The following is a 24,509-nucleotide window of genomic DNA, read 5'->3' as shown; positions in this document are numbered from 1 at the left end:
CTGCTCGGAATGATGTCCTCTTGCATCTACCTGGTGCGCCTGTGCAGGCTAAGAATGCGTCCTCTACAAGAGTTCCTCGACGCCCGTTGGATACAAGCGACAGGCAGCTTTGAAGACAGGTTCCCGCTCAACAAGGTTTTCCGCCAAGCGATTCGATGTACAGGCACCCGCGCGCATCTCGCGGCGGGCAAGGACTTTCAGACCCCGGTGCATCAGGAGACGGTGACGACGGATGCCTCCCTGGAGGGATGGGGAGCGCACACCAGAGATCTGTCTGCGAGAGGCCTTTGGCTCCTGTAGGAGAGGTCGCTCCACATCAACATCCTGGAACTCTGAGCAGTGTTCTGGGCCCTCAGGTCGTTTCTCTCGTCCCTCAAGGGCAAGGTGGTGAGGATCTTCCACCACGATGTTCTACATCCGGAAGCAGGGCGGCACCAGATCCCCAGCCCTGTCCAAGGAGGCCCAGGATCTGTGGCACTGGGCCGTCGCCCAGGGGATTCTGCTGGTTCCCTTCCATCTAGCAGGAACAAAGAAAGTTGTCGCCGACTCAGCAGGGAGCTGCGCTCGTGCCACTAGTGGGAGCTGCCTCAGGATCAAGTGGGTCGACTTTTCCAGCGATGGGGCAAACCCCAGATTGACCTGTTTGCGACAGCGACGAACTCCAAGTGCCAGAGGTTCGCCAGCAGGTTTCCCCAGCCGAGGAGCATGGGCGATGCTTTCTCGTTCCCCTGGGACGGCCTGTTCCGCTATGTGTTCCCTCCGTTGCTGTTGCTGCTCCGAATCATCAACCAACTCAGGAGGTCCCAGTGCAGGATGTTCCTCGTCGCACCGGCGTGGCTGAGACCGATCTGGTTCCCGGACCTTCTGGACTTGTCAGCGTCCCCCTGCCCCCTGTCAAACTGTTGACGGACGCGGATCTTCTCTCCAGAGAAGGAGGCACATCCTCCATCACGACCCGGAGTCGCTGAACTTGCAGGCCTGGCTCCTGCAGCACTAGAGTTTGGAGGGTACGATATCTCGGCAGACTGCAAGGATGTGCTTGCAAAGGCCAGGGCGTCCTCAACTCTAAAATGCTACAGACACAAGTGGAAGAGGTTCTCTGTCTGGTGCCGTGCACAGAAGATTAACCCTCTGTGAATTACAGCCCCCCCAAGTGCTGCCGCACCTGCCAATGCGGGGCTAGCTCACGCTTCCATCAAGATCCATCTGGCAGCGATGTCCCGTTACACCAGAACTACGGGACGGACATCCCTATGGTCTCATCGCCTGGTGAAGGAATTTATGAAGGCACTGTTCAGATCGTTCCGCCGGTGAAAGCTCCGGCATGGGAGCTCAACATGGTGCTGACCAGGCTCATGGGGCTGCCATTCGAGCCTCTGCATTCGGCACCGTTGAAATTTCTGTCGTGGAAAACAGCGTTCCTAGTGGCCTCACCTCCGCACGATGAGTGGGAGAGATCCAGGCCCTATCCTGCAAGCTTCCATACTTGACTTTCCACGAGACAAGGGTGGTGTTGAGGACGCACCCTTCCTTCATGCCCAAGGTGCCGTCGGACTTCCACCTGAACGAGCCCTTGGTGTTGCCAGTTTTCTTCCTGTCACGTTCGTCGCCGGACGAGAGGATGTTGCACTCGCTGGATGTAGCAAGAGCGTTGAAGTTCTACGTGGACCGCACAAAGAGTTTTCGGAAGACATCACAGCTTTTGGTGAACTTTTGACCTGTGAATTAAGGGAAGGCCCTCTCGAAGGCTTCCATTTCCAGATGGCTCTCCGGCTGCAACATGCACTGTCATCAGTTGGCAAACCGACCGTTGCCCGGTCGTCCGAGAGCCCATTCGACCAGAGCGATCGCTGCTACTACGGCGTTCTTGTCTGGTGTGCCCCTGCTGGACATCTGCAGGGCTGCTACGTGGAGGTCGACGCACACCTTCACGAAATTCTACCGAGTCGACCGGGATTCCAGGGAGGAGTCCAGAGTCAGCCAGGCAGTGCTGCGCAACCTGTTCGCCTGAAGGTGAGCCTGGTGAGGAGGTAAGAGTTGCTTAATGTTGAGTTTATGTAATGCTTAATGTTGAGCCTTTTGCCACCTCCCGTGGTTGTGCATGTGTGCACTGCTATGTATTCTTTATTCATGAGCATGTGAATCCATGCCAGACCCCATGCTGGAGAAGGAACAAGTTTCTTACCTGTAACTGTTGTTCTCCAGCATGGGTCTGGCATGGATTCACATGCGAACCCTCCCTCCTACCCCTCTGCGGCTCTTCACTTGGTCATACTGCCACTTTACGTGCTACCAAATCTGAGGATGGCTGCCAGGGGAGGGGCTTGGGGAAAGGGCAGTCATTGGCTGTGGGCAGTATGACCCAGAGAACAGTGATTGGTTACTACTAAGAAAGACAGATCAGAAACGAAACTGATACTGATTTTTTCTTTACCGAGTATTCCCAGCCTGACGATGGGGAATATTCATGAGCATGTGAATCCATGCCAGACCCATGCTGGAGAACAGTTACAGGTAAGTAACTTGTTCCTTCCCCAATTTCCTTGGCTTTCAAGAACGGGTTGAGTGGAAACGAAAAAACATTATTTTGATGTGGTTATCAACCGGTTTGTGAGAGGTAGGCGATTTTGGCCAATTGGACATGCATGGGCGGAATGGAAGAAAAGGGTAGGAAAGCCGAATTGGAGGACAGAAGGGCATACATTTCTGAAAAGTAGACAAAATTCCAAGTTTAGGAAAGGGTGATTTGCATAGGTCGGGCAACAACTAGGTAGGGGAAAATGCCATAGATTGGGGGAAAAGCGGGAAAATGACTGAAAACAAAGGTATGTGTTGGACATGGTTGGCTTGGTACGGCAATGGCTTCTGTGAATTTTGAGAAAAGCCATGCTCAGCTACATTCCCCCGACTCTTGCAGTTAGGAAAGCACACAATTTTTTCTAGTGTTTTACCAAACAAGCAATACCACAAGCCAAACACTGAGCCATGGTACACAGGAGTTTTATGCTCACGGCCTGAACAGACACACTTAGCATGTGTAAATCGGGGAAAACCAATGTGGTGAGGAACGGCAAGCATACATTTTTTGAAAAAGCACAGGCAGACCTTTTCAAGGGTAGGTGACTTGTGCAGGTTACAAAAGTGTATGGTGCCTAAAGCCGCAACTAAATGTATGTCACATTTGGGAAATGAAAGGGTTGTGTGACAAAGGGCACCAGCAAATGGGTCATAACTTTATGAGAACCACACAAACGCAAAAAATGTTATACCTTCCCGAGTTCCCACATGTGTAACGCTGAAAACGGTACCTCACATGTGTGGCTTCACCTACCTGGGCGCCCAGGGGAAAGCCTAAAACACAGGTAACCCCAAGTCTGTTTTGACATCTGAATTTCACACTTTCTCCAGACGGGCACACAATACAGATATGGGCCTCGGGTGTCCAAGCCACCAAGGAAAACGGGGAAACCCATGCATTTCCGAAAAGAGGACACCCATGGGAATCCGCAGAGGTACGATTTGTGCAATTCGGCCCAGAATTTTATTTCCCAGACACTCCCGCAAGGTCCGAAATGTGGGAGAAAAAAAACGCGTTTTCCACACATTTCACTCGACTCACCCATCTAAACACGCCGCCAACAACACATGGCCTACCGTCACGCGTTTTCACAGGTGTCCCGATGAAAATGGTACCTCACATGTGTGGGTGCACCTACCTGGGGGCAAAGGGGAAAGCCAAAAACGCTGCTAACCTGAAGTCATTTCGCTCAAGCCCACACCATACACGTTTGGGCCTATGGTTTCCACGCCACCAAGGAACACTGGGAACCCCATGCATTTCCGAAAAGAGGACACGCATGGGAATCCACAGAGGGCTGACTTGCGCAAATCGGCCCAGAATATATTACCCAGAAGCCCCGACAAAATCTGAAATGTGCTAAAAAAACCCACATTTTTCACTTTGTCAGGGGTTCTGGGTAAAACATTCTGGTCCGCTTCGCGCAATTTGGACCTCTGTGGATTCCCACTGGTGCCCTCTTTTCAGAAATGCATGGGGTTCCCAGTTTTACTTGCTGGCTTCGACACCCTAGGCCCAAATGTGTAGGTTACCCACATGAACAAAATTTGCTTTGGCAAAAGGCTTGGGGTTACCCTTTTCCTTTCGCGCCCCTGGTAGGTGCACCTACACATGTGAGGTACCATTTTTTTTATCGGGACACCTGTGAGAACGCGAGAAGGTATGACATCTGTTGTTGGCGACGTGTTTCGGTGAGTGGACACAGGGAAATGTCTCTGAAATTGGCTGGAAATGAAGACAATTCTCAGACATTTTGCTCTGGCCACCCACCGAAACACACCGCCAACAACACATGGCCTACCTTCCCGCGTCCCGATGAAAAAGGTACCTCACGTGTGGGTGCACCTACCGGGGTGCAAAAGGAAAAGGGTTAACCCACTGGTAACCCCAAGCCTTTCGCCACTGCCCATTTTGTTCATGTGGGCAACCTACAGATTTGGCCCTAGGGTGTCGAAGCCAGCAAGAAAAACGGGGAGCCCCATGCATTTCCCAAAAGAGCACACCCCGGGGAATCAACAGAGGTCTGACTTGCGCAAATCGGCCCAGAATTTATTACCCAGAACCCCGCCAAAGACCCACATGGGAGAAGGGTGCCCAAGGCCAGGGATATTACCGCCGACTTTGCTGGAGCCCTGGCTGCCCTGCGTTACAGCTTCTCCCCACCAAGGAGTCTCGGCAGTGTGCCAATACCGCCCGAAGGGAAAAGCTGTAATGCAGCCCAGCCGCAACTCCAGGACGGTTGGAGGTGATGGCCTTGGACATCCATGTACCATGTGGGTGTACCGTCCCCTAAGCACAGCAGCAGCTCCAGGGAGCCCCAGCAGGATCCCTATTCCTCCCCGGAGGTGACATCTGTAACGTAGCACAGCCAGAGGTGGAGCCTGGGCTTGTAGACGGACAACCCACATGGGAGGGATCCGCTCCTAGGGAAACACCATTGTTCTGCTGGCATGGGGGGCAATTTGTGGCCTGCCCCTGCAATTGTGTCCCAGCCCACCAACATATCTGCCCAGACGGGCCATTCCCACCCACACCACCAACAATCCAGCCCCAATCTCACCCACCCCGCTGACAGTGGGCCCTAACAATAGAATAATAAAAAACAGTACTCGCATAACGTTGTAGCTGCTCGCGTAGAAAAAGCTGTAAACAAAACAAAAAACATGTGTTGCCTACGGTCACACCAGCAAAATGTAGCCCTCCCTGGGGGCAGATAATTGGGGGGGGGGCTGTCCTGCACTCCTCCCTGGGCTCAGGCGTCCCTTCCTAGGAGCAGATATGTGGTCCCAGGGAGGGCTGCATGACCTGGCACCCACTCCATTGCGCTTGGGTGATGGTGGGGGGGGATAACCGCCCCATCCCATTAGACAATTCCCCATCCCTTTGGGGTGCCCCACAGCCCCCCTAAAAAGCGTTCCACCATTTTTACTTTTTTCCTTTGGTAACCCAACTCTCCTTGGTGCAGAATGGCACATTGGTGTGCCAGTCTGGCCCCGGGGTGCTCAAACCTTAGTGCCCCACCCACTGGGGGGGCCTGTCCCCCAATTTTTGGGGTCCCTCTCCCCTCACCCCAATTGGGTGGCTGCGGCACCTCATGCAGGCCTCCCTGGGCCTCCTACAAACGTCTGTGTAAGGTACAACCCCCTCCATTTGGGGTGGGGGGGAGAGGGCCCCCAAACTGTGGAACCAGTGCCCCACCCCCAGTGGGTGGGGCAGTAAGGTTTGGGCACCCCGGGGCCAGATTGGCACACCAATGTGCCCCTCAGTGCCAAGGCAAGTTTAGTAAACTAAGAAAATGATTCAAAATGGCAGGCTGCCCTTTAGCGGGGGCTGAGAGGCACCCTACACCACTGGGGAATTTTCTAATGTGAAGGAGGTGCACCTCTCCACCCCCCACCCCAATTGGAGGGGCCGCACATCTCATGTAGCCCTCCCTGGGGGCATCTCATGCAGCCCTCCCTGGGGTCAGATGCTCCTTTGTAGGAGCAGATATCTGCCCCCAGGGAGGGCTACAAGGAGTGCCCCCATTTCCCCTTGGGGTGAGGGGGAGAGGGCCACCACCCATTTCTGTAAAATAAATCCCTGGTGGCTAGTGGCCCCCCACACCCACCCAAAATTCCCTTTTTGTTATTTTTGTGTGTGTTTGTTTTGCCCCCTTCCCTGGGTGCTGACAAACAGCCATCTGCCCCCAGGGGGGCCTAACCTGCAGGCCCTATCCTTTGGGGGGCCTGCACACTTATTCCTGGTGGCCCTCCCCCCACCCCCCAATTGAATGGGGGGGCCACCTCATGTACTCCTGCCTGGGGGCATAAATCTGCCCCATGGGGTGCTAAAAGGGGTGGCCCCCCCCTTTCCACTTGGTGTGGGAGGGGGAGGGCCACCACCATTTCAGGGGGGCAATAAAATCCCGGGACCCACACCCCCATCCCCGTTGTATTTAATTTTTTTTACATTTTTTTTTTGCCCACTTCCCTGGGGGCAGATGATCAGCCATCTGCCCCCACGGTTGTGCACTTATGTGCCCCCATGCTTTGGGGGACGGGGGGGAGAGGGCTGCTTGTTGTAAGCAGCCCCCTTCTCCCCCCACATCACAAACGTATCTCTGGTGACTAGTGGGCATTGCTGCCCGCGTATCGCGCGCCCTGCGCCCGATTCGCAGGCAGCAATGCTGTCACAAAGGGTGTCGTTGTAAAGGGGACAATCTCCCCTTTACAACGACACCTCCCTCGATCTCCGGCTTGAAATACAGCCGGATATGGAGGGGGAGAAAGGTGGAGACTTGCCTTCTATTTTCACTGTAGCAGCCCGAAATGGCTGCTACAGTGCTTTGCAGGGATTGCTAAAAACAAGGTGCCAAAAAGGACGAGATATCTCGACCTTGGCACTTAAGGGGTTAAAGCAACTATCGTAACAGGTGACTGTTGCATTGTGGAACTTGTAGTTCTAGGAAGCAGCGAAAGAGAAAGAATCCAGTGTATAATATGTTGTGAAGCAACAGAGTGGTCTGGCGAAGCTAAATCAGATGTTTCGAAAGTCTGACAAATGTGAAGGGAGACTCCCAGAGAAAGGGGAGGTGTGATGGAAGGTGTTTTAAAATGAACAGTTCAAACCAAGACAGGCTTGTGTCCTACTGAGGGAGGCCTAAGTAAAACTACCTTGCTAATAAATGTTGGAACTTTTGAAAGATGCAATACTTTTGACAGTTGTCTGGCACCACGTGGGTGCTCATTCGTAGGTCTCTGTAAGGTATCCAACTCAGAGTTGATAAAGGTGAAAGAGTGGCAAAGAACTGTGCATCGTAGTGGTCCTGCGGCAGGTCAAGCAACATCCTGTGCACAATCGAAAGGCTTCGATGTTGAGTCTTCCAAAAAAGTTGATGACAAAGTAGATAAAGTTGACCGAGCCCGAATGATGGAAATCAATTGAAAGCTTCTGGGATAAACCACGTTTGTGTTAGAGTGAATTAAATTGGTCCGAGCCGGGGGGAGGGAGACTGATTGATTCAACTTTGTGTTAAAACGGATCTGAGCCCGGCAGAGGGGGATCCGAGGTGAAAAGTGAAAATTGTGTGCATGCGAAATACTGAAAGGATCAGGCCTTCTGAAACAAGAGACTTTGAATGGCAAAGCCACTTTGGCACAGAAGGCCATGATGTTGAAGTTTTGAACTGCACCCTTGTGCTAGAGAAGCCAGAGACTGTGCTAAGCTCTAGTGTGCTGCCTTGCCCCGTGCTGACAACGTGGGGAGCATACAGCTTGAATATCCTGACATATGATTTCTTGAACACTTTTCTTTTACATAACATTGTTTCCCACACTATTTGTATTTAGAGGTAGGAATTGGCAATAGGTTTATTAGTATAGGCCCTTTTATTGACAAGCCCCCACTAAGACTGCGTTATTTGATGGTTGTAGCTTGCTCCCATCTTTAGATTTAATATTAGATAGTCATTTTTCAAACTCTTTTTGAAGTTAAATGAACACCCCTGAACTGTGATCAGTTGTGTCTGTCGTTTTACTGTTGATACCATGGTTTCCATACAATACGTATTGCATCAATCTTTGGCCTCATTTTGCATTAAGTATTGCTTTATTATCTTTATCGTCGAATAGGGGGCAGTGCTCCGCCCATGCTGTAAATAAAATTGATTTTGCAACAAGTAAAATGGCTCCTAGTTTGAGTGCTAGCTCACAATCATCCTGCTGTTTTCCGCAACCGGTATCGCTCTTCTCCTGTATCAGTGGATCAGTTAGAGATGCAAGTGTTTTGAAGAATGTTAGCGCACTGCATAGTAGTGTACATTTCTAATTTAAATTCAGTCGTTTTCACTACAATAATTAATGCTTTTAAGTGTAATGCTTTTATTCTTTTTGCAGTGCTCGGCCTGTTGGCAAAGGTGTAGAAGGACTTGCAAGGGTTGGATCGAGAGCTGCACTCTCATTTGCATTTGCATTCCTACGAAGAGCTTGGCGGTCGGGTAAGGCGATTACCAGACATGATGTTAGAACAGGGATGTTGCTGATATACTTATATTTATGCATGAAACTTAAGCCATTTTGATAATGCCTGACATTGAAATGTTAATTTTGATATTCGCTTAATCTAAAAAGGTAATTAACCCGATGGCATGAAATTGATGGAAGTGCCTTCATTGGAATGCTTGTGCTGATGCTTAATTAGATGTTCTTTGGTACTCTTATGTTCTGTCTCACTTCCTCCATACTTTTGGGATTTCCTGTGGAGCGGGCACGTGGACCAAAGCTATAGTAAGCCTTAGCGCACGTCCCATTTAAGAAATGTGACCGTGTGGCCGGTCACATGCGCATGCATAGAACAACCTGGCCCTATTGCCCGCCTCCTGCGCTCGTTCCCCTCCATAGTCCTTTTTCTCCACGTCTGACGAATTGGATGTTTGGCTCGGCCTTCTTCTTTTTTTCCACACTGCTTCATTGCAGTACATTTTCTTTGTTCTTTTAACTTTCTCCCATTTATGCCAGCTAACGCAGTGTTTTCTGTGTGTACCAGGGTTTTCTGTGTTTAGAATTTTGGGCATTCTTAACTGCTGTCACTCCTATGTGCTCTATGAGGTACTTTCTTACGAATCCCTTAAGAGTCGAGTGGCGTGGTTGGAGGACCTCTTTTGGTAGTTTCCATGGACCATCTTGCGATATTAAAGTCCAAGAGGGTAAGTAATGTTACCTTTGTGCCCCGTCCAGGTGACACCCTTCCCAGGGTTAGCTGGGATCAGAGGGCTCCTTTGGGGCCTGTTGCGGTTAGCCGCTACAGTACCGGGGCTCGTCCTGAGATCTTGAGCAGACTAGGAGTGTGAACACAGTGGACCACCGGGATCTTGTACTGGACTGTGGCACAACGGGAAGGTCAGTCCCTCACAAGGCTGGTACTAATTACCTTGTCTCTGTTGGCATTTTGACTCACAATGGACCCCAGTCAAGGCCATGTATTTAATTTATTTGTTTTTTATAGCGCGCCTAATACTCCACCAGAGTTCGCTTTCTCAGCGTGGATCTGGGATTCGAACCTCTGATGCTCTGCGTGGTCTTGCTTCCAAGACCAGCGTGTTGCCCCTGTGCTATCCTGCATTCCTTCTCTGCTTAATAGGCCATTGCCGGAGGGCCCTCAGAGGCCTGGGATATTGGTAGGCCACACTCCTCAGTCTTTCTCATAGAGCCTCGGACCGTGTTTGATAACGTCGGACACACCTTGACCACCGTGGGCTGTTAAGATGGATTTCTTAAGTCAGCCCAGGGGAGGAAACTTTGGCCATCATAGTTATGGTGATCTGGGAAGACTCTGAGATTAGCCAAAACCCAATCAAGGTACATTGGTAGTGCAGTGAAGGCTTAGTCTCAGGAGTGTGTGATGGTGCTCTAGGGCTTGTGATGAATTGAGAGTAATTCTTCCCCTTCTTCCTCTTTGCGGCTAGGGAGGAGAGCCCGCTCCACAAGAGCCTCTGTAGGGTTCTGGGTAAGTACAACCTCACTGGGAGAGAATCCCCCTTTGGGGACAAGACTCCCGTTCCATTGAGGAACTCGCTAGACCCTCCAGCTTAGTAGCATATGTCGGACCAATCTGAAGAACATTCTTGCACCCAGATACTTTGCTGAAGACAAAACTAAAATGTATGTTGATGAACAAGGAAAAGGATCTGTCTCTTTAAGAAAGTGCATACAAATAACAGACGAGGAGACTGAAGGTGGAAAGCACGCCAAGGAGAGGCAAAGCCCCACGAGAGACGAGCGTGATGCCTGGAAGAGGTGGGGTCGAGGAGAGCTACGGAGCCCGCGACTTTCAGAAGGCTCCTGGATGCCAGAGGGAAATGCTGTAGGCCCGGCATTTACTGGCCAAGAGAAGCGGGGGATAATGGTCCAATGAGTCCATACAGAACACTACCAATAATTAAAGTTAGACAGTAAGTATATAGAAAATAGTTATTTATTAAGCCTTCACTGTTAGGACACCATTAAACTGAGACAGTGCAAGACTCCATGCTTAGTATGAGGCTGTACCACCTGAGCTCGTTGGTAGCGTAGACAGAGCAGCCAGGCTTACTTTAGGAGGGGGAGAGGGCTGTAGAGTTCAGTACAAATGAAAGTATAATACAAATGGTCCAAAAAAACACTGAAAAACGATGCATTTAAAAAAATAAATGGTTTATTTAAATACAAGTAGGCCCATATAAATCTTGGAGGAAATAAGTACTAGCACATTACATATAACCACAATTATAAAAACTGTCAAGTGACTCCAATCAAGCAATCCCACTAAGTCAGTGCCTCGTCTGGGACGCCCAAGGGAAGCCTTTATTTATATATTTTTATGACAAGTTATACTCTGGATGATAAACCCTTGTATAACACCTCTCTTTGAATCCCCCTGACCTCACTGAGCTAAGAAGTAGGTGTGTTTTGCAATTTAAAAGGTTTATTGGAAAAATTAAACAATATATATATACATCACACTTTTATAATAAATTAATATTTGATATCACACTTAAGAATATGATGTTGATCAACAATAGATAATCTGACACTAGCACACTTCTTTACAATCAATGAGGAGTTAGGATAGGAAGGATAAGGTAGCAGAAAATACTTTTATGGTTTCAAGGAAAAACAATGAGGGAAAAATGCAGCAGAGAAATAAACTTGATATGATTTCAACAAAAGATAATATGATAACTTTTTCTTTGACAATTCCCTCCCTCCCTATGCAAGGTAAGGAGATGGAAGGAGAGCACACAATTCTCAGGAATACAAAATGCAATACAAATTTCCAGTTCCCCCCCAGCGAGCTTAGAGGAAAACAGGTATGATTTTAAAGCAGGCAAGATCCTTTTAAATGTCGTGGCAATGGAGTGAAAAATATGCTGAAAATACTTTTAATTCCCTCTAGAGGTTCAGGGTGAGTGAGAGATACTTTAAATCAGGTCAGCCCTACCAATGATTCAGGGATGGTTATCAGGTTGAAAACAGGATTCAGTAATGCAAGCAAAAGACAGATATTTTTACACGTAGTTGAAATGAAGCAAACTGTCAATTTGCGGCACTTTTTCCGAGTGCGTCGATCGCGATTACGGCGGAACTATAAGGAGTAGCAGGTCGGTTCTAGGCTTGTTGGAAAGGTTAGAATCTTAGCTTTAAAATGAAAGTTAAACCACGGTCCTAGCACCTACTATTCCAAAGATACGGACGATTTTATGAAGGTAGTTTTTCAGAAATCAAATAATGATTCAAAATGGCAAAATTACACTTTTACAGGTTTAAAATTGGAGAAGGAACACAAGATTCCTATGATGCAGTTCTGGACAGGTTCAAATGTTTTGAATCTCATTATTTTAAGCTAAGAGATTGGTTTTGCACAGTTCTGGCTGAGTACTCACACTATGAATTTGAAATAGGCCGTCAGGGTCTGGTCAGCAGGTTGGACTGGACTCCGGGCGGTTTCTGGTACTGGTTCTCTGGTTTGGATCTCTGGGTCTGGTCTGTGGTTCTGCTGGTCTGGGTCAAGTGGATTCTGGATACAGCACTGCTTTCTGGGTCTGCTACCGGTTCTGGCAAAAGTTCTTGGCAAAGAATTCCAACAGCTCGCCCAGCTGTAGAATAGTTTGGTTGGATTGCTGGATTCTGAAGGCCTGCTGAGAAGAGTTCTCAGCTTGTGGGTTAGGCCTTTGCTTTAAGTTCTGTAGTCTATCTGGAGTCTAAGTTCTGGATGTCCCTTCTAGATGTGTGGTCCGGAAAAATGCTCCGTAAGAAAATAAAGTGAATCCCTTGCCTGTCCAAGCAGTCTCTTTTTATGTGTTTTGAAAGTGGGTGGGTCGGCTCATTCTGCATGCCCAACCCTCTCATGATTTGATAGGTCAAGGATTCTCTGTGACCTGATTTGAGAATGGATAGTGTGTCAGAGTGAGTCAGAGTCTTAGTCTATTGAAGAAACGCCCCTTTGCTTTTACTTAGAAAATGAATTTTTCATAACTGACAGGTTTCCCAGATACACACGTTGTTGAAATTACATACACATTTCACAGATTAATTTAAGATACACTCTCGCCCAACTCTGATGCCCCCCCCCTCAGAGCCTGGGTTCACAAATGGCAACATTTTGTGCTTTTTAGTGACTTTCGCCATATTGGTTTTTCCTCAAAATTTACACAGGCCTGCACCCCTTCCCTGAGCATATTACTGGAAATTACTATGTCTCTATCCTAAACAGTGTCTGCAATATTAATAAATAGCGGGGTTCGGGCCCAGAACACCGTACAAAGTGGAATTTGGGCTCAAATCGTGAGGGCATTTTTCATTTTCAGGATCCCCAAATTGTACATTTCTGTGAGCTTAATACAAGATTTTAGAAGCATTTAACTTAAACATATATTTGCTGCAATATGAATCCACAGTCCTGTCTGGCCCGCCCCTAGGCACTGGGGGAGTCAGGAATCACATGTCTCTCCTCCACCACTCTCAACACTAAATGTTCCATTTCTGATTCCAAAGAGTTCTGCAGCAGCGTACACTCATATTGTGAGTTGTAAATCACTGCCACCTCCCCTCCCAGATGTTTAGCTCCACGGTCAACCTTTAGTAAGGCATAACCAGGAGGTAGCATTTGTATGACATCTGGACCTGTAGCATCTCTTAAACCAGGTCTCTGTGACAAAATACCAGATCAGGGCAGTGATCCTCCAATAGCGAAAACGTCTCTAATCTGTGTGCCACCAGTGAACGTGCCTTCATAAGGAATGCAAATAAAAGTGTGGGGGTGTGGGACAAGGCATAGCCTGTTTCCTGCCAGTCCACTGGGAATACCATATTTACCGGCGCTAAGGCGAGTAGTTTACTACGGGGCATGTGCATCTGGGCTGTGTGGTCTGCCCGGACTCTGTCCTGCACTCGGTCGCTGCGCTCCCGGCTGCGTCATTTAAATGACGTAGCCATTCAGTATTGTGTAAACTGACCCCCAAGGGAGGCGGGTTCAGCACAGAGGGAGCGATGAAAGACTCTTCTCCGACAATACCTGCAAGTGAGAAAGCCAGGAAAGCTGCGAGGTGTAGTTCCAGTCCGTGCACCGCAGTGGCGTCACTTGGGGTGGGGACATGGAGGGGCCAGTGCCCCCCTCTGGAATCCTGTGCCCCCCCTCCTAACTAAGGTGAGCAGTGACTGTGTTCTGTTTGTGGTGTTATTTGTGACACCAAGGCAAATGTCTGCATATTGCACGGCAAATACTCTCCTTTTGTCTCAAAGCTAGCAGTGGTCTTGATATGCATTCTGGCATTGGTATGAACATGAACACAACCTCTTCACAGATGTTCCTGCCCGGCTTCTGCACATGGTGTGCAGAGCAGCTTGCAGCCCCTCCCATCAGAATGCAGTGCACGAAACTGCTAATGATGGGCCATTAGTCACTGAATGGTTTTGTTCCTGCATTCTGATGGGAGGGGAGGTGTAGTGGGGTGTGGGTAGTTGGTGTGCACAAAAACCTCTCTGCAGGAGTGCTTGTGATGTCACTTTGGCCCCCTCTGTGCCCCGCCTAAATTTGATTCCTGGCGACGCCACTGGTGCACCGGGCTCCCTCAAGTCCAGGCAGACTTGATACCGCAAAGTGCGGGATACAAGGAAATCACTTGTGCAAAACAAGAAGCAAATAAAAAAATTAAAATTACAGGTGGAATAAAACTACTAAAAAACTTTACTTTCTGCAGGTGCCCAGTCAGCTGCCGGCGCAAAGGCGCCTAAAAGTAAAGTACATTTAAATGATTAAAAATGGTAAAGAAAGCGGGAAATCGGATACAAATGGAAAAAAAAGAAAACCACACGCACTTCCACATGTGTTGCCGCGGTTTCAATGAAAGATACAAAGTAACAGAGTGGTTTCCAAAGCGAAAAGATTTTCCAATCGAAAAACTCTGTGAAATGTCTGTCGTAGAAGCATCCGAGGGGCTCCCTCATAAGTCTCGGCCCATGGTGTGGGAGGGTAGCGCCTTCAATATATCGTGTTTGTTCAGCCAGGTCGTGGGGGACGCTGTGATGGTTTTGATTAGGTGGGCTGCAGCAAGTTGTAGTTTGGCTTCTTGCATATAGTGGACCTTACCCCCTGCGAGTCTCGTAGGCCAATTATTACATTGCACGTTATACTTAAGCTAATTTCTTAACCAGGCATTGATTAGCTTTGTTATTTTAGGCATAGTATACTTGTATGGTTTTAAGTAGGGAATGGGCCGTTTCTTTGGCGTAGTATGCTGCTAATTGATTTCCGGCCACCTGCAGGGAGCAATGAGCTTTAGGAGACCATCCCTTTTTATGTTTCCCTTCTGCTTCTACTATTTCTCTCTCTAGCTGGATTTGAGTCTCTCGCCTGCGCTTCCAACAGGCCGAAGCATGGGCTATGAGTTCACCTCTGATCACAGCCTTCATGGCGTCTCATGTGATTGCTGGCGAGGTAAGTTCTGTGGGGTTCTCCTGAATGAAGGACCGAATGGCTTTAGCGAATCCATCCCTGAGCGCCACGTCATTCAGGATCGGGTCATAAAGGCTCCATTGCCGTCTGGCGGGATTTCGAGTCGTGAAGTCGGGATGTCCGGAGAACTGGAGCGTGATCTGATGGTATCTTTTGGATTTATAAATACCTCGTCGATGTAGGACATGAGCTGAGGGGATGCTAGTAGTGGGTCTATTCAGGAGCAAGTCCGATGTATGTGTGAGAAGGTGAAGTCTTTCTCTCCTGGGTGTAACTCTCCACATTTGAAGTCTTTTGATGTGAGTGAGTGGGTGGGTTTTGTCTATCTGGGAGTCCGGAACCCCATGAAAGTCTCCACCAATGATTACCTGTCCCTCAAGAAATGGGAGAAGCTTAGATTCCAGTTCCAGGAGAAAGGCTTCTTTGGGGGGCGTAAACAGAGATCGATGTGTACAGTTGGCCAAATAACATCCCTTTGAGTCCCATGTAACGGTCCTCTGGGCTTACAGCATTTCCAGTTCTCTGAACACCCCCTTCGCCAGAAGAATTGCTGTGCTTCTTTTCGACCCACTGGAGCCCAAGTATTGGGTTGGAAAGTGTCTGTTTTGATGGTGGGCAAAGGCCGGTGGAAGAAGAGGGGTCTCTTGCAAAAATACCACAAGCCATTGAGGTCTTGCAGGTGTTGAAGGTTGGATCTGCACTTGGTTGGAGCATTTGACCCTTATCATTGAGCGATATTAAGTTCAGTTTTTGGTGGGGTGGAGGCATCTCCAAGGTGACCGACTCCGCTGTGGGAAGTGGGAGGATCCCTCATCTGCCATCTAGTTCTGTCACCTCAATTCCATTTAGCAACAAGATTATTTTACTTTTAACTCCCAACTGTTAAATAGTAACCCTAAAACACCAATAGGATTGAGCTTAACGCCATGTTGGATTCTGTGTGGGCTCTTCCCCACGATTGGGCATAGGCCGCTAGAAGCCAGGTGCCCAGGTAGCTTTCATCAATAGATTGTGCCGGTTTGGCTGCAAGATGGTCATGCGACAGCAAATTTCCATTGATGGCCAGCCTGAAGACATTCAGGTTTGCTGTGAGGGCATTTTGGATTTCGGTCCTCTGTCTGCTTTCGGCCAGGTGTTTAGGCAAAGGAATGTCTCTTCGGTGGTTTCAGAGGATTGTAGGGGGAGCCCCGCCAGTGTCTGGGTAGGGGGGTGTCTGGTAGAATACCCTCCGCCTCCTCCAAGGAGCTAATGATGCGGGTTGTGCCATCTAGCACAAAATATAAAGTTGCGTTGAACAGCCAGCGGTATCCAACCTTCTGATCTTGCAGAATGGTGATCAGTGGTCTAAGCACTCTCCTCCTTTGTACTGTGGCTGTAGCAAGGTCCTGGAAGATTTGGAGTGGCACTTCCTGCAAGGTCAGCTCTCCACGTCTTCAGCTTGCTGCTAGAATTTCTTGTTTGATTGTGAACAAGTGGACCCTTGTTATCACATCTGGTGGAAGGTCTGAAGCCGGTTTCACCGCCCCCTCCCCTTACACACCCCCTCCGCCCCCGGTGTGCAGCCTGTGGGTGCTGTCTAGGAGCAACATTGACTTGTCAAGACAGGGAGTATTATTTGGAAGATGTCCCCTATATATTCGTTCAGTACTTGGACCAAGACTTGTGAGGGAACCCCTCGGACCCGTAGGTTATTTCTGCAGGCTATGTTCTCCCATATCTTCCTGTTTGTGTTCCATGGCGTTGCTTCTACCCTCTTAGGGAGAATGTTCATATCTGTGCTAATTCCCTTCTACCTTAGAGACCCCCAGCTCATTTGCTGGACTTAGGACTTTTTAATTTTAACCCTGGAGTGAGAGACCTTTTTCTCACTCGCTCATGTGTTTTTATCCGATTTTGATTTTTGTGTTTTCACTGTTTTGAGTCTGACAAACTCCCTAGGCATCTGCTTTTTGTGTGGTGACACGCTGCACCTTCAGTGCAGTGTCAATTGAGAAATCCTTTAGATGTCTCATAAGGTTTAAATACCTTTTCTTGGGCGAGCCACAGTTCCCAAGAAGAGTAAAGTGAAATTGACTTTACTTACCTATTCTCTTTGTGTCTCCAGCACACACCATCTGATGTGGAGTGCTGGGGAGTTACTTAGTAGCCCCTTTTCCTACATTCTCATGAGAAAAGTTTTGTTACCCTCACTACTTTATATGGCTGGTGGCAGTGGTTTACATTTCCCTACCATTGTGCTTGAACCCTCAGCTGCAGTACAGCACCCATGGGCGACCGTTTTGTCACAATGAGCCCCGTCTTCTTTTTTTTGCCATTTTCTGTCTCAGCCCTGAAGCCTGCCCCTGGCTCCAGTGTGTCGAGAAGGACAGGATGCGAGGGAGGGTCCTGAAACTCCCCTGTCCTTTGTTTCTAGGAATGCCTGAATGCAACTAGTCCTGATTGGTTGGCTGGCTGTCCTTTTTGGACAGCCACCCTGCTGTGCGATTGATAGTCTAGGCTGTGCATGAATGGGAGAAAAGGCGAGGGTTTTGGGACTACAGGCAGTCGACCACTGGGAGCGACACCCGACAAACAAACCATGATCAAAGCTTGCTGCAACCTCCTGGACCTTTGAATTGTCCGGTGAAGCCCAGCTGCTGTGCTGAACGCCATTTTCACCTCGACCGAGAAGCTCTGGACGGAACAACTTCTCCCCTTGGGTTAGTGGGATCAACTAACCCAGAGGCAAACTCCACTCCACCACCATCCCTGACTGGCTGTGCTTCTTCATTTCTGTGAGAGCCCAATGCCAGGAGACTCCGAAGGACAATCCAGAAGCAGGACCTCCAGATCCAGAGTCCCGTCACCAGAGTGCAGGACCAAGGGAGCAAAGAGTCCAACCGGTGTTCAAGATCTGCAACGGTGCTGTTTGCTAAGTGCCAAAAACGCAAAGTGCTGCTGAACCGAAAAGAGCCTGTAGCTACCGACGACCTCCCAAGTACCGCCGTAGGAGCCCTCCAGACGTCCTCCCTCTTGCCCCACGACTGAGGCTCAGGAACCAGGGTCTGCACCGCTGTAGCAAGACTGAATCCAGCTGGACCACTCGTCTTCAAACCAGAGGTACTGTTAAGTCTTGGGGTACTTGCCTTATTGCTGTTAGCTGAGCTCTTCTCATTTGGGAATTGCATTGGCTTACCTTTTCGAGTTGATTTCAACTCTCTGCTCACAGGCTTCACAGCTTGTGACCCTACAAGGGATTTTCTGAAACTCTCACTTTGTGCAAGACTTTGATCGAAGAAGTGCATCCGATCCATAGACTGTGTCCCAAATAACTTTCTGTCCTGGCTCCCTGAAGACTCTTCTAGTCCACTGACTTTGATACTGTTTGCCCCTCATAGATGGTAGCTTGTATATTGTTTTTGCTGGGAAAGGCTGATCTAGATTTCATTGGAAGATTTAGTTGTCCTCACATTTACTGAGAAACTGTAACCTTATGCCTTCCCAAACCTTTCCTTTCTGCAACCTCAGAATCTGCAATGTGATATATAAATGCCCTTACTGTCCTTCTGATAGAAGTCACCTCAGGGTGTAGGAATTGTGTACAAAGCATACAAAGCATATCCAAAGATTATCCACTAAATTGTTTTGATTCTGTAAAGTAATTTTAAAGTATATTTACATTAAAACAAATTGCCAAAAAAAGAAGGCTTATTTAAACATTGATGTTAATTAAATAATTATTTATATCTGAAACCTTGAGTGAAAGTGTTACTTGGCTACTTGTATTTACGGATTTCATTTGTACTGCTATACAGCTCACATTTACCCCTTTTGAGATGGGCCTCTCTACTCAGTCACACTACCAACTTGTGTAGTACAGACCTATACCAAAAGGTGGGTTACCTAGTACCAAGCAGATCAGTGTTGTGTAGTCTCACACAGTGTGACTGCAGCAATTCTTACCCAACACCCTCCAACATTTGAATTTTACGTTTCACTTCCGCTACTGATACTGCCTGGTCTGTTGGGACCTCCACCTATCCCATCCTTTGCTCTGTCCCCAGCACTCGTTGGTCCAGGCGGTCTACCTTAGTTGAGATCTGTCGTACAGTTGCGGAATTCCTGCTTAATCTCAGACCTAAAAGATTGTATGCCCTCTTTCGTGGCTAGTCGTACCCCAGACCTTTGGGCCTCCCTCGACTGGGCCAGCACAAAAGAACGTGTCCCCCAACCAAATCCTGAACATCTGCAGTGTTTGCTGGAGATGGCATACCGGTTTCTTTTATTCCTTCTCCTCCATAGGGCCACATTGGTGCAAAGTCCTGGCCATATCTCTTGCTTTCCTTACTTGGATTGGAGGTGATCTAGTCAAGTATCCCCAACTGAACCTTCCCTATTGTAGTGAGATTGAGAGATTTACTTAACTGAGCTTTTTCTAACTTTTGGATCACTGGCATCATCAAATCAGCGTAAACTGATGTTAAACGTATATCGTCTGCAACTGTTGACCTTTGGGGCACTTTATACCAACTATTGGGAACTGTTCTAGTGTTGCTTTGTGTTTTTTTTCCATTTGGTAGCTTAGCTGTATTGCACTGGTTTTGAATCCTATTCTTGGCTACCTTTTTAATAAGACATTGGGCCTAATTACGACTCCGGCGGTAACCGCGGCGGTAAAACCGCCTGGTTACCGCCGGACTCGTATTACCATTCCGCCTCCGTGATTCCCGGAATTACCGGGGCATTACAACCCCGGTTTTCCGGGAATCACGGTTGCGGAATGGTGTAAATCCCCATTCCCATTGAGTCCTATGGGACTCGATGGAAATGGGGATCATGGAAACACCGGCAGCATCTCGTAATGCTGCCGGTGTTTCCTCGTCCGCCTGCATGCGGGAGGTGTTAAACCCGCCAGGTCAGACCTGGCGGGAACATCACCTCCCGCCTGCAGGGGTCGGACTCAGGAGGTCCGGAAACAACGGTGGGGGCGGGTTTACCGCCACCGTTATTTCCGGACCGCCTGGGTCGTAATGAGGCCCATTGTATATGTGTCATGATGCCCGCTCCCGGGGAGCCGGTTCAAGCCCGGCGTCCCCGAAAGCGGACATCCAGTCCCCAAGGAAGGACCCAGCAACCCCATATAGGGGCCCTTTGGACAGTGTCCTGGCGCCTATGGCGCCAGGCTCATAAAAGACATCAGTCCTGGCGCCATAGGCGCCAGGCTCATTATGGGAATGCTTGGGTGCACTTACCTGATGCAGACCATGCTGCAGGATCCCGGCCTCCTTGAGGCCTGAAAGGAACTACTTTACCTGTGGGACTAATACCATCCGGACGTGGTCGGGGAAGGATACATACCTGATTGGAGGAAGGATACATACCTGGAACTTCTTCCAAGGCTATTTAAACCCCACCCGAACAGCCAAACGTGCTTCGCGTTGTTCTGCATCTAGCAGCAGGACGCTCACCGTGTCTGCTCCTGCATCCTGACTTCTGCCACGCCTGCCAGCATCCTGGATCACCTGCAAAGGAAGAGAAGAAGAGAACATAAGAAGGAAAAGTCCTTACCTGCTAAATCCACATCCCGGAGACATCTCGCCGACAATCCTGAAAAGGAAGAGTTTAATTTAAAAGCTCATCGCGTCGATCGCTGCAGCGCCGCATTCCACTCACCTTTACAGGGCGCCTCCATGTTCAGCAGCGATCATCCGGATTCGCAGTCACGCCCCAGCGCCTAGGGAGAAAAACACCAGAACAAAAGGTGAGAGAGAGAAGGGAATAAGGAAAGCTAAATCTCCATGTTAAGACTTACCTGTTGATTCATTCCCTCTTCATTTCGGGTCCGCGCCGCATCCTGGCATTTTCGGACCCCGGCCCCTAAGGGGAAAAAGAGAAATCGGCGTTAATGAGCGAATGAAAAGACATTACCAAAAAACGCTCATTAAAGACTTACCTGATTTCTACAAGGATTTCACCGCTCATCTCGGGTCGGTGCCTGTTCCCCGGCATTCCGTACCCCGGCCCCTATGGGGAAAAAGACACTAGCATTAGTACATTAATGCATGGCAAAAGGGGAACCTCTTATCAAAAAATACTTACCTGGAAGCCAAGCAAGTTTGGTTCTCACCAATCCGAAAAAATTCCAGTGAAGTAACTGGATACCAACGCGCCCCTGCATCAGAAGCAGGATGGAGAGCTCGTCCTTCCAGACCCTAAGGTGAGACGCTACGAGAAATCACAGAAGGGTTTCAAGGAGGGTGAGAGGGGAAAGTGGGAGGCCGATTGCATTACCCCGCAGACAGTTAATCCCCCTATTTTCACCTACAGAAGGATACTTCTGCGAGCCAGACAAGCCAGATTTGGGGGCCTGGTCCAGTCCGTCTTCCGAACCCTGCGCATCACCTTAGAAGAGGTCACAGCAGCGCGAACCAGGCCAGCGCCTCCGTGGGAGTCAGGTGAGCGTAACAATGTGTTCCCCAACATGGGGTCTGAAATGGATTCACATGCTCATAAATATTCCCTATCGCAGGCTGGGAATCTTCGGTAAAAAGAGAGCATTCTTGCTTTAAAAGCTTAAACTGCCTTTCTCCCATTAACCAATCGATGGAGACTGGGTCATACTGTACCCATCCAATGACGACCGTCTCCCTAAACCCCATCCCTGGTGGCCATCTTCTGTCCTCTAGAGCTGCTCTTCGAGGTATTTCTTCCTTTGGTGAAATCTTCTAAACATAAATTGTCCGATATTTGTCTGAAACACTCTTGCTCGGTGACTGTTGGTCAGTGCCGGCAGCAGTGATCCGTTGCCAGTGAAGATCGACCGATACATTGTCCGATCTTCGATTTTCAAGTTCGGAATGCCTATTTGAGGCCTACCTCATGCCTCGCCATGTCGGAGGAAGGCAAGAGGAATCTGTTTAGGCTCTGCTTCCGGTGAAAAATCTTGTCTAATCTCAGAAGACACACGATAGGAGTGTATGTCTCTCCAGACAACAATGCTAATAACCAACCCTACTAAAACCTCGCCCTTCTCACACACCTCTCAAACCCTAACTAAACACCACCATACCTCTTAAACCACAGCAACCCTCACACACTTCACCACACTGCAACAACAAACCCACCACACAGAGCCTTGCACAACAGCCTCTGACCGGATACCACACCAAAAAGCTCTGCGAACAGTGTTAACCGAACTGAAGCTGCCAACAGCACATCACAGCTCCCTTGCTCTTTCTCCAAACTTTGTCGTCCTAACACACCCTAACTCCAGGAGACAACTACGGTGGTTATAGTGCGCGGTTTAAATATCCTTTAACATAAACATGACTTTGTAAAGAACCCAGCAATGGGACTGTTCCAGCCAACGATGCACTTTCTGTTCAGTGCTTTTTGTGCAGTTTTCATGTTCCACAAATAAATGATAGCATTCAGACATTTTTTCTTCAGTGTATCTTTCTTTGCAATTCCCTTTACAGGGTTACACTGGGATTGCTTATTACCTTGTGTGCATTCTTCAATGATGATGCTCGACTAATATGTAGAGGATATTTTTCTATGAAAGTACAATCATGTATATTTCTTTTTACCATCCGAGTGCACTGGCTGACGGTAGATCTAGTATAGCTCTCCCTCAATCATCTCGAGGGACTAAAGTTTCTTGACTAAGATAACTTCTCCAGCATGGGGTCTAGCATGGATTCACATGCTCATGAATATTCCCAGTCAGGCTGGGAATCCTCAGTAACAGAAGAAATCAGTTTGTTTCATTTCTGTACTGTATTGCCTAACAACCAATCACTGAGCTCTGTGTGATACTACCCCCAGCCAATGACTGCCCTCTACCTAAGCCCCTCCTCTAGTAGCCATCTTCAGATTTATACCGCACGTTCAAGTGTTGGGAGTCCTCGTGCTTGGCTCTTGAGCTTTTACTGCATTTTTCGCTGTTTGGAAGAGTTTTATTCTATTTTTCGGTCAATAGAGCACCTGTGCTCCATTGATCAACCTTCCAACTAGCTGGGACCCGTTTTTTGGATTCTTCAGTGCCCCTCAAGGCCGAATTTCATCGTGTTTTTTCTTGGAGGCTTCCAGAAGATTCCCCAAGGTCTACACCACGTGGATCATGGCAGACGAGGATTCCCCCCCTCTCTTCTCAAGCTTTGTACCTACTGCGGTCTGTGGACGATAAACATTCCCAATGCCTTTACTGGCTGTACCCGACGCACAAGGAGGAAGATTAGGCATTTTGCCACAAACTCTAGGCGGCTGAAGGAGTGGCAACAGGCCAAGGCCTCTGCGCTTGGGGGGGAGGGGTGGGAGTGGGAGGATTGGGGAAGGGGGGGTCCGAGGAGCATCCCTTTCCCCGATCCGGGAATGCTGAGTGGGTTTCTAAGTCCTTTGAGGGTGCCCCTCCCGTGAGGGTCCAACAGAAGACTATGCACTGCAAGTCCACTGCCACAGGGAGCGCTGTTGCAACGGGTTCCTCGGCGGCCAGGGCGCATCCGTCTGCAGCTTTGTCAGTCACCAGTCAACGCTTAGGATCTTTGTCCAAGAGGAAGTCGGACCATCTGGGCTAACTCAAGGTGGCCCCGGAGACGGCCATAGAAGTCAAAAGCCAGCTTGCCCTTGCCAGAGAAGGCCAAAGGGGACTGAGGCTCCGACCTGCCCCCTAAGGAGAAGGCCAAGCAGGACAATTAGTCAGGCACGACCACGAAGGCCAAGCAGGACCAGGGACCAGTCCTGACCGTAAAGGCCCAGGTACACCCGACGAAGGCTCCGCCTTCCATCGAGGTAGTGGTGGCATTCCTTTTGAAGGCTATGGAGGCGGACCTGCAGGGCACCCTCCCAAAGGCCAGAGTGTTACTTCCTCCCAGGAGGGAGGCTGCGTTCATACCCATTCAGAAGACCCCGGAGAAGAAGCCAGTCATCTCCCCTAGACCGTCCCCTCTGGACGCAAAGAAGGGGGGAGCGCGCAGAGGTCTCCCAGGGCACGGATTTCTCCTCAGAAGAGGAGCTAGTCTACCTTCAGACCATCCAGGAATGCAATGGCGACGAGACACACATCGGGGTCACGCCCCCTAGTGACTATGAAGGCGACGATGAGGACACCATTGAGGAAGGCGATGGAGAGCCTCAGGACGAGGGCCGTGGCCCTCTTGCTTTGCCCCAGCCTCCTATTTGCCCTCCACCTCGGCTGCCCCCTAGAGACCTCTCAGTGGACATCCAATCTACTCTGCATACACTGGTCTCCGAGTTTTAGAAGAGGATGCCGGCTATGCCGATGGCCTGCCCGCATCGCTGGTAACGGCCGACCCGCTGGCTACATGGGAACCACCGGCCAAGAAGAGGAAGAAGGCACCCTTTGCCTCCTTGGCTTCCTTCGCTGCCCCCCTTATCTTTGGCAGCGTCCCCCCCCCTCCACCCCCTGCCGGACATTGTGGGGAAGAAGTTGGACACAATGGGACAACAAGTTATCTACCCG

The 24,509-nt window shown here is 49.2% G+C and overlaps 1 protein-coding gene across 4 annotated transcripts in view; it reads left to right on the top strand.

The window, feature by feature from the left end:
* Nucleotides 1-24,509, top strand: part of HERC2 (HECT and RLD domain containing E3 ubiquitin protein ligase 2) — a 2,956,340-nt gene that overhangs the window by 194,269 nt on the left and 2,737,562 nt on the right. For all 4 annotated transcript variants that reach the window (XM_069636605.1, XM_069636607.1, XM_069636603.1 and 1 more), the window contains exon 6: nt 8,455-8,555. In XM_069636605.1, the coding sequence (XP_069492706.1) occupies nt 8,455-8,555 (101 nt within the window). The remainder of the gene's footprint in view (nt 1-8,454; nt 8,556-24,509) is intronic.

The sequence above is a fragment of the Ambystoma mexicanum genome, chromosome 7p (assembly GCF_040938575.1).
Source record: "Ambystoma mexicanum isolate Mex_15411 chromosome 7p, UKY_AmexF1_1, whole genome shotgun sequence".
In the NCBI taxonomy this organism is placed as follows: Eukaryota; Metazoa; Chordata; class Amphibia; order Caudata; family Ambystomatidae; genus Ambystoma; species Ambystoma mexicanum.
This window is presented reverse-complemented; position numbering and strand designations above follow the sequence as displayed.